Here is a 15,919-nt window from a genome sequence, read left to right on the forward strand (position 1 = left end):
TAATTATCCTGTACACTCCCTGAGATTACATATCAGGAATTTGATGACAACAATTATGATGATTATAATTACAAGCAATAGCATATAATGAATTCAAACGAATAACAGTTTTTTTTATTAATTCTTTATATCATTTCCATATCAAAAAGATTATAAAATCTGTAATACATTTAAATAAAAAATGATGAACTTTGTCTTCTCTGCATCCTCAGGATGAGGCATAAAGAAGAGAAGAGAAATCCACTGCCTATTTTTATTATATAAGTCATTATATTTATTTTATTATTTATTATTAGAGTCATTATATGATGTCTTGGTCCTTAAATAATACAAGTCAATGGACAGCTGAATATGGAACTGTACAACTGAATTAAAGTGAGTAAGATGGTGAGGCAATGAGCATCTGAACTAAATGGGTGCAGCATATCCTGACTCAAGAATTGGGTATTGTTAAAAGTGCCCATAAGTGGGTTGCTACATTTCTTGACACCAGAACAAAAGCATATTCAATGTCAAATTTTGAATTAGTTGGAACATTTTACAAAGAATCCATCTGCTTTTCTGAGGTGATTTGTGACTACTGATGAGACCTAGATCCACAACCATAAACCAAAGATGAAATAACAATCAAAACAAAGGAAACATCCCGAATCTCCACATTTGAAGAAGGCAAAGGTAGTTCCATCAGAAAGCCATGGCATTAGTCTTCTGGGATTCCAAAGGGATAATTATCTCCCAAAGAGCCAAACTATAAACAGAGAATATTAAGCTAGTCTTCTACAATTACACAAAAAAATTTAGGAGAAAGAAGCCAATAATTACCAAGAAAAAAGGTGTTTTCACTACAAAAGTGCACTAGCTCACACATCCACAATCACAGTGGCCAAAATTTACAAACTTGAAATGCAAAGATGGCATAGCCGTGTTGCAGTTCCATTAGTCTCAGAAGAAATTATGTTGAAAAAGAAAAATGAATTCAAACTAATCCATAGTTTGTATCTAAGCCAGGCCACAAACTTTTCAAACATTCCCTTCATAGCTATGATTTCTCTGAGAATACAGAGCATTTGTTTTAATTATTTAATGGTATTCACTCACAAGATCAGAAGAACAAAATAAATATGATAATTCATTAAGGTGTTCATATTTTGCTGGATTTCAAAGCAGCTATCTCAGTATACAAAATCCTTATTACAGAACACAAGATATGAAAAGCTTTAAACTATTTTAACTCCAGTCTTAGAGAACACAAAGATAGGATATTAGTTTTTGTCTATTACATGCTTTTCAGGTAATGCCTTATATTATGCCCAAATCTATAACAAATGCAAAATTTTCATGATGATAAAATTAAACATTTTTAAAAATAAATGTTGTGACTGGTTCCTTACATCTTAATAATGGCCTTGTGCCTTGCTGGCTATCTTCAACTATTGGAGACTCCTCTCGTTCATCATTCTGCTGAGATAATATATGTTTGTCAACAGGTTCATTTATTTGTATGGTATTATTGATTCTTGATGGCTGTTTTACTACATTACAGCCTGGTTCAGCAGCACCATAACCATACATTGCTAATAACTCTTCAATTGGTATTTCTCCCTCCTGAATAAAAAATAAATGAAACATACAATTAAAAGTATATACAAGTATATATCTCTAAATATTACACTCATATATATGCAAATGTTTAATATATACATTGGATCCTCGACCTACGTCGTCCTCGACATGCGTCATTTCGACTTTACGGCGGTAATCCCATAAATAATTAAAAAAATAAATTTCGACTTGAAGCAGCGATGTAAAATTCAAACATCGCAAGCGAACTTGTTTGTGAGCGCAGCAGAAGAATACGCCATTATGCGCCGTTTGTTTGGGAGAGATGGCATCTCTTGGGTCCCAGCATACACTCTTTGGGTACCGCATGCTTTGTTTACATCCAGTCTCACTTTTGTGTTTGTGTTTTTTTGTGATTTTTTACCCTTCAATATGGCTCCCAAACGTAAGGCAGATTCTTACGATGGCAGTGTGTTGAAGAAAAGGAAAGCCATTACATTAGAAGTGAAATTAGACGTTATTAAAAGGGCAAAAAAGGGAGAAATACCAATGAACATCAGCCGTGCATTGAACTTAAGTTGTACCACAGTCGGGACTATTATCAAGGATAAAGTTCGCATCCTTGAACACATGAAAGGATTGGCACCCATGAAATCGATGATTACGAAAAAATGTAGTAGGCTCATGATTGAGATGGAAAGGATTCTTGTTATTTGGCTGGAAGACAAGCATCAACGCTGTATCCCAATTAGCCTCATGTTAATTCAAGAAAAGGCGAAAAGATTGTTTTATGTTTGTTTTTTTATTACAGTTTCATTTTTGTCATTTTTCTGTACTATACAGTAATTATGTTCTCCCTTTCATTTTCCTATGGCCTAGTTCTGTTTCTTGATATATACGTATGACTTTAGGGTGTTTTAGGTTAGGTAAGTAATGCAGGCTATGGTAATTCCGACTTGCATCAAAAATCGCCTTACGTCAGTCTGTAGGAATGGATCTCTGACATAACTCAAGGACCCCCTGTATATATAAACATTAAAAAGGCTCATTGAATTTTGAAAAATAAATATAAAATCTAAAATAGCAAATCAAATCAGCTAACACCTTTTATTCTCTTATAGGGAGTAGGTGAAGTCTTTTTTAACCCTATCTAGTTTTTAAGGACTGAGTGGGCAGTTCAATCTCCACTGGCAGCCAATCAGACATAGCTGACCCAAGACTATCACTTTTTTTTTTTATTCGTGTGGGGCTCCCCCATTCCTTGACCACCTGCTTAGGACTGGTTGAGCCCTAAAAATGACTTATCTCCCAGGAAGCACTTTAGGATAGCTGAATGTAATCATACTTCCATGCAATGCAGCAGAAGGATTAAGTACTATATTCCTATAACTGTAGCCTGTGTGTTTAGGGGGGCCAGTTTGCCTGCTTGTGGGATGAAAAACCGCAGAACCCTGGGGCGGGGGCGGGGGGGGGACCAGTTGTCCATGCCCAAGACCCGCTAACTTGGCTATAGCTGAGAAAGATCCTTAAGCTCCTCACATCATCGATAGGAATTGAACCTAGGACACTCCTCCTAGAGGCACATGGTTGCAAAGCGCATAGCCACTAGGCTAACCATGCAGACCAAGACTATCACTAAATTATAAGCAGCAAGCAATGAAGAGACTGGCAAACAAGTGCTGTCATCTCTTGATACCTAACTCTAACATGATATGTTCTTATCTGAAATAGTGTGGGTTCTAGGGTCGATTTTCTTGAGTTTCCACGATGAAAAACCCCGCTTACCCATTCCACAGATTGACTAACTTGGGAACCGGTCAAAGAAAGGCTATTGTTAAAGAGTTTTGAAATTGTAGTTTTCAGAATGAAAAAATACTGCCAAGACCTATTTTCTATGAGTTTTCTTTTGAAAAATTCATGTTTTTTATTTTATTTTATTTTTTTTTGAGATCACTACTTATGACTATAGAAATGTCGCTATTAAAGACTGCAATAATGCATGGAATTCTCACTACCTTCATTTGTGTGGCATAGTGAAAAGCAGTTATTTTTCACTGAAACTGACTAAATATACATTTTAAAATGAGAGCTCTAACTGGTCAGACATTTCAGATATTTACAATGATTTTTTCCTCTCTGTTTAAGGAAAAAAATAACTTGAATATTTTTATATTTTCCAGAAATAGTAGAATATAACATATGTACTTTTTATCCCAGAGGGTATCGGTTACTAGACTTGAGCTTAACCTATCCTTAGGTGGTCTAGCACAGAGGATGCAAGGGGTACTTCCACTGAATTATACAGGCATTTAAAATAGCAATAAATAAATATATCATGATTATTGTTGCTAAATGGGCATCTTGATGGGGTACAGTCCAAAGATTATATCATGATAAGTCTCCTTAATTCACAAAGCAAGTTTCATAACCTCTCAAACTCATTCATTGAAGAAGCATTGATCATGACAGATGATACTTCTTCAGTGAAAAACTTCAGGAAAAAAATAACTTGAATATTTTTATATTTTCCAGAAATAGTAGAATATACCTTTACTGACCATACTTTTGCTAAGCTTCTAGGAATGACACCTTTTTCTCTTTCCATATGCCATATACTGAAAAATCTTCCCTGCATCTATAACTATAATATCCCCTTTCCTCTAGTAAGCATGTTTCTATTGTATTTCCTTTCCTTTCATCTGGTAAGAAGCTTTGCTCATAATCAGCATTCGGCTAGCCTAATATTGTCGTGGTTACACACATTTGGAGCCTTTCCACTGTCTCATCAACTCAAAAAGACAGGAACCCCCCATCTGAGCACAATAGTCCAAGTATGGTCATATCAAGGCTTTATAAAGAAAAAATAATTTCTTTGTTGCTATAAGTTAGTTTTTCCCCCTCCACAGTACAGTTATCTGCAGTGGTGTCCTCACCACCTTAGCAATGTGACCCTTGAACTTCAACTCTCTGTTCCACACATCTAGATTAGCTTCCTCAACTATTTATAGTGAAATTTCCATTAATATAATATTCAGTCTAATATGTCTATTTAATCCAAAATGCATACTTTTTTATATGGCATTTAAACCAATACTCATCATGTTTGCTTGTGTTTATCAGCATGTTCAAGTCATTCTAATGAGATTCCATATCTTATTAGAAGATCCAGAAGTATTTATCATGCTTCCTCTGACTGGTATCAACAGCATGCTCATTCATGCACAGACCATCCCCAATAACAGATGAACAACACTGTTCCAGGGATAGAACCCTGGTACACCACAAGTAGTTTTAAACTCTCAAATGCTTCCACTTATATAACTTTTGATAAATCTCCATCTTATTCCAACTTCATATTCCAACTATGTTTCTGATGTTCTATCAAATGCTTTTGTAAAATTCAATAATATCATGGCATATCCTTAGTCAAACTCAACTGTCACTTACTCATAAAATGTCAGTAAGCTTACACAAGGCTCCACTTACAAAAAGTATGTTTTCCTCAAACAGTCATAGCCCATCCACCCATTGATGAATATGGATCCTAAGCAACATTTCCAGCCATTAATCATCACTCTAGAGATATAAGTGGTCTGCAATTTGCTACATTTTGTGCTAACACCAGCTTGGTACAATACGTCAACAGCTGTCTTTCATTAAGAAAACTTGTAAGGACCACAGGAATAGTATGTTATAGTGAATTGTTTTCAACAGTAAATTTTCTTTAGAATAACAATGTATCTATGACATGCATCGGACTCTTCAGTAGTTTGCTATAGTGAATGAGTTTGTTATAACAATGTTTGCAACAGTGAAAATCAACTGCATCTTGCTTTCCCATCACTTCCTAGAGACCACACAAACATTAAACGTTCAGAGGAACAACCAGGTCAACAGCGCAACACTAATTCTCTAGCAGATGCACAAGCATGCTGATAGACAAGATGAAAGGAGTTGGGTGCTTGTGATTAACTCATATGGTGCTCAAGGTATAAATAATGCTAATAATATGTATTATTCATCTTTTATTTTTCTTCCTTTCTCTGTATATGCCTATTGGTCTGTTCCAGTCTCACATTATAAGGGTCTTCCTCTATTTCCTCTTCCTTTCTGGTTTATAGTTTAGTAATCTTTTTGGTAGTCTATTCTGATGATATTCTATTCACGTGCTGATCCATTTGTTTCTATTATTATCTATTGTTTACAAAGCTGGTTCTTGCTGTAATCATAGTCATATTTTTTTAAAATCTAGTTGTGTAACTTGCTGTCCTTAACATAATTTCATTTCTGCTAATATTATTAATATTATTCTTTGCTTGTCTATTTTTCATTAGCTATGTTTTATTTTACTTCTGTATAGCAGGTTTAGCTAATTTTAAGTTTTGGATCTGTTTCTTTTATGTAGTTTATAATACAGCCAAGTTAATTAAAATTATTAACTTGATCGATTTGTTTGTTTTGCATCTTATTTATTTTTAAGTTGCTAATATTTTGCTTGATTTTAAACAGTAGCAAAACTTATTTTTTATTTTTATCATAATTTTTTAATGTGAATCTCACCCACAAAAGGCTGTTAGCCTATAGTACAACATTAGTACCAAGAATGGGCTAAGGGTTAATTAATTAAGAAACACTGTTTATTGGAGATAGTTTGATTATGATCTGAAAATATACTTCTAGTCTTTAATAACAGGTTTTATACCAAATGAAGAAATTGGTTTAAACCCAAGCATTCATAAAACATCCATACCCACAGCCTGTTGGTTGAAGAACACATATGCTAACAAGATTGGTATTCTGTATATTTGTTACAGAGTATTCAATCAGGTAGTTGCAGAAACAATTGAAATTGTTACCCTTTAGAACCAGATGAAAGGAAGTAATTCAGAGTAGTTAAAGGTAGTTTTAAAATGAATGTCTCTCATATCTTTGCTAAATTACTGCAGAAATAACTCTGGTTAGGGGAAGTGCTTCATAGCTCCATGCTGGTTCTGAAAACAATCTCAAAGACTTGTAGTGACATCCATGCAGCATGGTGATTACCTTCCATTAATCCTACGTGACTGGGTATCCAAAGCATGGTGTGCCAATCCTGACTTGCCACAATGATGACAGCAAATACAGTTTTCAATTAGCAATCCATTTTTGTCCAAAATGGATTACTAGTTAAAGCCTGATATTTGTATGCTTGAATAACTGTTCATTGGACTGCCAGTATAGAGACTACATATTTGGTAACAAGAACTAGTTTTATTAAAATAATAACACCCAACTAATTTCATGTCATTGGACTTACTTAGTCTCATATGGGGTTAATAATAAAGATTTATTGTTACATAGACCATATATTTATAACGTACTTAAGCTCTTACAAATTGCCTACCAGTTTCGCTAGTAACTGACCAGCTTTCTCAAGGCTTGCATAGTACAAAAAGGAGGTAAATGCAAAAAAAGGTTTCAAAATACAAAGAACCGTTAGTACCTGTTAGGTAGCTAGGGTGACACGTTCACGTGACATAACTACTCAGCATCATGAACATGTGTTACATGCAAACGATATGATTATTTGCGTACTGTAGCTCTGTTGAACTGAGGGAGTTAATTAGATTTTTCCAGATATCTTTCAGAATGGCCCCTTGATTTCTGTTTAGGTTACTTCCCGTACGTAGTACAACTGCCGCTTCTTTAAATACTCGATGTCTGTAATCCTCGTCTACATAGGGCATGGAGCTGTTATCCCAGTCTATAGTGTGGTTCGAAGTTGAAAAGTGATGTGCCAATCCTGAGGTGATCGTTCTGTTGTGATTAACATCGCCTACATGTTCTTTCTGTCTTATTTCCAGGCTTCTTGAAGTCTGTCCAATGTAGGAAAGACCGCACGTGCATGGAATATTATACACACCTGGATATTTATAAAATGGCACACTGTCTTTAGGAGATCTTAGGACTTGTCTTATGCTATTTGTTGGTTTAAATACAACCCTGATGTTATGTGTCTTTAACAATCTTGCAATTTTTGTGGAAGTTGAACCTATAAAGGGGATGACTGCTGTTGAGATTTGCTGGGCGACTGTTCTTTCTTGTTGGTTATCTTTGTATAGAAATTTCTTGATGATGGGTCTAGGATAACCATTTTGTGATAGAGTTGTAGCTATTTGAGACAGTTCTGTTTGAACTTCTTCCTCGTCAGAGATAAATTTTCTAGCTCGATTTCTTAGCATGTGGATGATGCTGTGTTTCTGTGACCTATGATGGTTAGAAGAGTAATGTAGATATCTTCCAGTGTCCGTTGGTTTTTTGTAAATCGACAGTTTGATACTGTTTCCTTATCTTTTTACTAGTAAGTCCAAGAAGTGTAGCTGTTCGTTATTTTCTACTTCTAGAGTAAATTTTATTTTATTGTGGAGTGCATTGATTCTGTTAACAAACATATGTAGGCTTTCTAAGTTGTCTTTCCATATGATGAAGATGTCATCCACATATCTCCACCATATAGAAGGTTTCTGGTGAATATTTCATCTTCAAATTTCTCCATGAAAAGGTCTGCACATGGTGGCGACAGAGGGCTGCCCATGGCTAGGCCTTCTAATTGTTTGTATATCTTGCTGTTAACTTTGAAAAAATTTGATTGTAGGCAATGCTCGAACATCTTTGTGATATCTGCAGGAAAGAGATCTTTGATAATGTTCATTACTTCTTCTATTGGCACATTCGTGAACAAGGACTCTACATCTAGGCTGGCCATTATGTCCGTTTGTGTAATTTTTATATTTTTTAGTTTGTCCACAAAGTGTTGAGAATTTTTTAAGTAGGACTCTGTTTGTCTAATTTTTCCTTTAAGTAAATTCGCTAGGTGCTTAGCCAATAGGTACGTTGGGGAGGACCTGCCATCCACAATCGGACGAAGTGGCACTTCTTCTTTATGCACTTTAGGCGCCCCATACAGTCTAGGAGTGATGGGTTGTGAGGATTTAAGTTTTCGTTTTAGTTCTTCAGGCCAAGTATTCATGTTACGGATCAGGAAGTTTGTCTCATTGTGGTTCTTCATTGTAGGATCTCTGGTGAGGATTTTGTACGTGGAACTGTCAGATAGTAAGTTGTTTAACTTCTTAATGTAGTATTTTCAGTTAAGGATAACGGTGGCATTCCCCTTGTCTGCTTTCATAATTATTATTTCTTTGTTCTTCCTTAAGTCCCCAATAGCTTTCCTATCATATGGAATGGTATTCAGTTGTGTTTGTTTTGCTGTTGCTAGGATGATAGTGCTTTTGAATCTAATGTCATTGGCTACACCTTGTGGTAGTGGGTAGAGACTTTTTTCAATTCCACACATAAAGTCCATTTTTGGGATGTAATTAGGAGTGATAGAAAAGTTAAAACCTTTTTTTAGAATCTCCAATTCATGTTTCGAAAGACAGTAATTCAACAGGTTGAAGATCACTTTGTTAACTGGGAGGCCATTGTGTGTCTGGTATTTTTTCTTGTGAATACATTAGACTAAAAAATCTTAGTCATTAGATTAAAACATATATTCAATTAAGCCAAAGCACATAAGATTTATAAACAAATATAGAAAGCTCTGTTGAAAGAAAGAATTTGCAGCAACAAGATTAGAACATTCAAAATTTAATCATGATACATTCTCCTTGCACTGGAAGTAGCAATGTTGTTGTTAGCAGAATTATAGATCATTACAGACAGACTGACATCCAACAAGTCATATCATTTTTCAATATAAAACATAATAATAATAATTTAAATAAGAATTTTAACTACCCTACAACATGAAAAAGAAAAACTTACAAGATATCTAAGACCACATGAAGGTCATACATAATCAATCTCTCTTCCCACTTTATCTCATATAGAAAAGAAACTTTTATCTAAAAGGTTTCAACTTCACTTTAACTCCCAGTAATATTCCAACAGTAGACATCATAGTAAACACAGAAAAGGGATTATGCCAACTTCCAGGAAATGAATGTCTCTCATATCTTTGCTAAATTACAAGACATCTAAGACCTGCACTGATATGATTTGAATTCAAACTGCTTGGCTGCTGCTTAGAGCTAAATGACTACCTAAAAATATCCACAAATCAGAATTAAGAGCTCTTAATGACCCATGACAATGCAAAAAACATCATAATGATCAGAGCAGACAAAAGCAATGCAACAATAGTCATGAACTCAGAAAATGAACAGCCTACTAAAAGATAACAGCACCTATACAGAATAGGATCCCACATAGCATACACACAACAAAATCAATGACCTTATTAAAAAAGGTTAGTGAACCAGCCAGAAAAATTGAAGAAATGCTTAACATCAATATAACCTGTAGTCTCAAGAATTTTTGGAGTTCCGAAAATTCATAAACCAGAAGTTCCCCTTATGTCTCATCATGGATCTCGAAAATCTCCCACTTCCAACTTATCAAAATATCTTTCTATTCTGTAATTCTAAACATAGGAAAAACAGAATTACATGAAGAATGGTTTATAATTTGTTGAGAGGTCAACCTTCAGATATCCTGGCAAGTTTAGATGTTAGCAATTCATCAATGTCCCTAGGGATGACATGCTAGATAGTCTAACTGACACAGGCTATTCGGTCTAAACAGACTGGCCTCCAATAAACAGTTCATTATACCAAATGATGAAATTCATTTACCATCTAAACATTCATCCATATTCACAGCCTGTTGGATGTAGAACACATATGCTAACCAAAAATTCTTCAAAAAAATTATTTTTCAGGAATTTTTTCCTGATGAACAGCCTAACTCAGTTAGGCTATTTCGGTCATGATATGAAAAACATATCCTTCAACTTCAAGGATAAATATTGGGAACAGACACAAGGCCTTTCTATAGGTTCCCTCTATTGCCAAGTCCTAGTAATCTATTTATAGAAAACATTAAGAAGGTTACTGAAAAATATCATAACCTCAAAACATGGCTGCAATATGTTGACAGCATATTCATCAATTGGTTGGGAATGAGTGAAGAATTAGAGCATTTCAAAATTTATCTTAAACAACTCACACCCAAACATAAAATTCACTCTAGAACTTGAGAACCACAGAAAATTATCCTTCTCTTCCAGAAATTATCCTAGAAGTATCTGGGGAAAAAAAAAAAACTTCTCAGTATACAGAAAACCAACCAACAGTGAGAGATTCCCACATGGTGCTTCACATCAGCATTCATTACAGAAGATACAGTCCGTGCGGTTAGCCTAGTAGCTTTGCGCTTTGCAACCATATGCCTGGGGAAGGAGTGTCCTAGGTTCAATTCTGTTGACGAGGTGAGGAGCTCAAGGATCTTCCTCAGCCGTAGCCAAGTTAGTTGGTCTTGGGCGTGGACAGCAGGGTTTTTTCTGGGGGTTTTCATCCCGCAAACAGGCAAACCAGCCGCGTGAACACACACGGATTACAGTCAGGAAAACTGACCCAGCCTTAGGCCTGATTCGTCAGCTATGCCAGTCCCGAGCCCGGATAAAATTTGTGGGGACTAAGATGTGCCATACCTTCCCGTAAAAGGGACTCATGGCTATTGTATCTCCATATGAAACTAACTAACTAACAGAAGATACACATGATAAAAACATTAAGAAATAGCGTCTACGTCTCCAGTACCACAAACACGCACGCACGCACGCGCGCACACACACACACACACACACACACACACACACACACACACACACACACACACACACACACACACACACACACACACACACATTACCTTTAACATACTCTCACCCTTAATGGGTGCAAACTCAGGATGATTAACAAAATCTTAGACACAAATCCTACAATTCCTTCAAACAAGCAAGAGCTTAGAAATACAATCACAATACCTACAACAAGAATGAGACAGACTAAATCATGGCAATGTTATGTAATTATGAATGCTGAAGTGCTTCTATTCCAATGTACAAGATTTCTAGATTTTTGCATCCACTGAAGTCCTCATATCTACCTATGAAAAAAAAATAACCTGAAATATATAAAATTCACTGCTCTTGTAACATGTACTATGTAGACTGGACATCAGAGAAATCTATTTAACAGAACATGAAGAGGAGAGGCAATGTGATAGAAACATACTACAGGGGAAATGTTGCAGCTCATGACAAGTGGGAAGGAAGAACTTGGGGTCATTCCTGGAAGCTGAGTAAGTGCAGTGAGGAAGTATGTGAAGTCCAGGTTCTTTTCATGATGTGTAGTGAGTGAATGGAATAAGCTGCCAGTGAACATTATGAGTGCATATTTGGTGAATGTTTTTAAGAGACAATGTGTGTGTGTGTGTGTGTGAGAGGTACCAAAAAATTAACTTTCCAGGGCTCCTCGACAAGTCCCTGACTCCTGGAGGGAGAGGCTGAAAAGTTCTGATAAACACCCAGAACAAAAATGATATTAAATCAACTGATATAACCAACCACAAGAAAGAAACATCTTAAAACTCTTTAACCCCCATGTTTCATCAAATTGTAATAATTTGTTTTTTCTTTTAGAATATATAAGACATATCAGACAAGTCAATTCCTTCATGGTTTTATTATCACAACTTTACAGCACACCCTTGTATAATAATATATCATGTAAACAAACAATTACAGAGGACTTGCTTCGATACATATGCCATATAATTTGAAATATATTTATGAATAGCTGATGTTTGCATTGAATTCATACAAATCAAATTCAACCTCTCATAGACATTTCTAAAAAAAAAATGCTTATTTCTTTTATATCTGATAATAGTTAAGAATAAAGATTATCAAAGAGATTATAAACACAGGATTTTTTTTTTTTTAGTGTGTATTTAGGATTCTGAATTATTTATTATGAATTATGAACCTGCATTTTAACTAAAAAAAATATTGGATAACTTTATAAACTGGAACAAGTTTTATTTTTTTCCTAAACCACTTGGAAGAAATTGTTTTTGCACATGGCAGAAATACATGCACATATATAAGTTTGGTGAGCAATCTGTGCTTCTACATCCTTATCCGATTCCATCTATGTATACTAGAAATGAAAATTTTAAATTTCTATATTCAGTTCCAAAATAATTCTATTCTGAAATGTTTTCTCTAATTATTATTATCATTACACCCTCAATGGAGTTGGCAGACTCATCATGGGAAATTCATTCTACTGACAACATATTTATCATACTGAATCTTAAAATCTTTAATACTCCCTGTGTATCAACATATTCCGGTAATGTGTTCCATTCACTCACAATTCTCCATGTAAAAAATTTACTTCTCGCATTCCTCTTCACCATACTCTTACATAACTTCCAGGGATGGCCTCTGGTTCTTCCCCTCTTGCCTTCTACTTTTTTTATAATCCCCTCTAGATTAATCTGATAAAATCCTCTCACTAACTTAAATGTCTCTATTATACCACCTTGTTTTCTCCTATCCACCAAACTCTGTAATCCACATTCCTTCAACTGCTCTCTATACCTAACATTCCAGAATACTGATATTGTCTTTAGTCACTCATTTTGGATCCTCTCCAATGTTTCCACATCACAATGAAAACCAGGTGAACATATATGTATATGTGATCTGACCAGTACTTGATACAGTGGCACAACCACCTCCTTATCCCTACATGCTAATGTACTTTTGATCATAGCAGCACTATGATGTGCAGTCTTTGCAACAATATGCCCTCTAAACTTCTCAACCATTAATCTCAAATCTTATCCGCTTCTTGCCTACTATATTGATGGCCATCAATATAGTATGCAGCATTATATTTCTCCACTCCCAAATGCAACACCTTACACTTATTAAAACTACAACCCCACTCCTTTGTCCAAGTCAAGTCTATTTAGATCTTCCTGAAGGAAATTAACATTAGCAGTGCTACTTATAATTCTCCCTAACTTCCTCATCAGCAAACAACTCCCCAGTCAGTCCATATGATATATCATTTACAAACAAGTTAAAAAGCAGAAGCCCAGAAACAGAACCCTGAAGCATGCCACTGGGTTATCCTCTTTTTTGAAACACTGCTCCATAATACATAACTTCCTAATATCATTCAGAGAGAGAGAGGCAATCTCCAATCCATCCAATCATTATACTATACATTCCAAACCGCTGTATCCAACTTATCATGTGGTAATCTATCAAATGCTTTTGCAAAATCCAAGAATATCGCTGTATGTGATTCTCCCTTAACTCATTACTTTATCACAAAATGCAAGTAAATTGCTAAAATAAGACTCACCTTTTACAAATCCATGCTGACCATCATAAAAAATACTATGTCCATCAGCCCAATCCTGTATTCTATTCTTAATCAATTACTCCAATATTTGAAATTTTGTATGCCAATATATCTATTCTTTGCACGAAAAACCATGCTAAAATACGATGGCTATTTTAGCATGGTTTCAGAAGAGTCATGAAAGAATTCTGAATATTCCAAACAACTTGCAAATGAAACTCATTTGCATTAAGCTAATATCAATTAAATTTGAGTTAACTGATATTAACTAATTCAAGTTTCAAAAATTAAAAATCTGAAATTCAAATGAGGTGGAAATATTTCAACTTATGCAAGATGTTTTAAAGTTAAATCAAACAAAAATTTTATAAAAAAATTCCATCATCTGGAATCAAGATAGCATCACCGGCTAAATTAAACTCTGTGTGCAATATATTTTTTTGCCAATGTGAAATTGTGAACATTTAATAGCAACTCAAAATGATATCTCCCTTTCTGTACTTTGAGGAAATTAAGGATATAAAATTAGCATAATTATGGTGGTACAATGGATAAAATATTACTACAGTGTTACTACAGTTGAAATAATTATCTCAAAAATTGTTAAACATGGCCAGCACCAAACAATAGTTTTGACACCTGTTATGTAGAGGTAGTGATTACAGCGCATAATTCAGAAGTCATGGGCAGAATATCTAATTCCAAATGAAGGGGGCAGAGATCTTAATGTGAAAATTACAGAGGAATTCCTCTTAGTGTCCAAGGCAAAATTTATGCAATCATATACATCATCATCAAATTCCTGCCATGTACCCTCAAAGGAGTGTACAGGATATGATAGTACTACATGAAAAATTTACATCATTACTAACTTCCTATCTACAATTTTCCTCCAGATCAGTCTGTTACTTCAAGACTCCAATATTATCAGATATTATATTTCTGTCGTCTAAGGCACTTTTGTACCATATCAATCCACCTATATCTTAGTCTTCCTCTGGGTCGTTTTCCTGCCAACCTGGCAGAGAACACTTGTTTAGCTAATCTTTCGTCTCCCATTCTGTTTAAATGACCATACCACCTGAGATTAGCTCTGCTAACGCATTCCTGAATGCTGACAATGTCAAGTTCTTTCCTAATATCCTCGTTTTTAATCTGATATTGCCATCGATGCCATCTGTTCATACCTCTAATCCTTCTCAGGATTCTCATATCTGCGGTCTCTAGTCTTTGGTCAAGTGTTTTACTTCTGACCCAGCTCTAAGATCCATAAGTTAAAACTGGTTTGAACACTGTTTTGTATAGAGCTAATTTAGTGTCACGACTAATTTCTCTTTTATTCCATATGAATTTATTCAATTGACTTCCTACCATACCAACTTTGTTGATTCTGCTGTCTATTTCCATATTTAATTTACCATCTTCAGTAAAAATCGCGCCTAAGTAGCTGAAATGTTTTACTTGCTCCACAGGTTCCCCATTCACAACACAGTTGACATTGTCAACAATTCTATCAATTTTCATTGTCTTTGTTTTTTTATTGCTGACCTTCATTCCATATCTATTACAACAGTTATTGAATTTAGTCAGGGAATCTTGCAGACTTGTAGCAGATTTATTGATAAGTATAACATCGTCCGCATAAAGCAAAGAGCTGAAATTAACATCTCCAATTTTGATATCTAATACCACTTTCCTTCATAATGTGATCTATATAGATAATGAATAACAGAGGGGATAATGTACATCCTTGTCTCACACCAGATTTAACATTAAACCATCTTCCTGTACTTCCTTCAATTCTAACTGCTGACTTACAAATCAAATAAAGACCAAGTATTGCTTGATATAATGACCAATTGACATCATATAACTGTAGCATTTTGAATAGATTCTCTTTTGGCACCTTGTCATATGCCTTTTCACATCTACAAAACTTAAATACAAATCTTTGTTATATTCCCATGATTTCTCAACTATTTGTCGTAAAGTGAAGATATGATCCTGACAGCCTCTATTTGGCCTGAATCCAGTTTGTTCTTCACCAAGCTTTTCTTCCACAATTCTTCATAACTGTTTCTCAAGTATACGTGCAT

General features: G+C 35.0%; 1 protein-coding gene across 1 annotated transcript in view; it reads right to left on the reverse strand.

The window, feature by feature from the left end:
* LOC150100759 (mesoderm induction early response protein 1-like) overlaps positions 1-15,919 on the reverse strand; it is a 139,014-nt gene that overhangs the window by 93,005 nt on the left and 30,090 nt on the right. The window contains exon 4 of the mRNA XM_090401885.1: positions 1,392-1,605. Within this exon, the coding sequence (XP_090258011.1) occupies positions 1,392-1,605 (214 nt within the window). The remainder of the gene's footprint in view (positions 1-1,391; positions 1,606-15,919) is intronic.

This window comes from Typopeltis vanoorti, chromosome 12 (assembly GCF_054136105.1).
Source record: "Typopeltis vanoorti isolate ZY-2024b chromosome 12, IOZ_Tvanoo_1.0, whole genome shotgun sequence".
Classification (NCBI taxonomy): domain Eukaryota; kingdom Metazoa; phylum Arthropoda; class Arachnida; order Uropygi; family Thelyphonidae; genus Typopeltis; species Typopeltis vanoorti.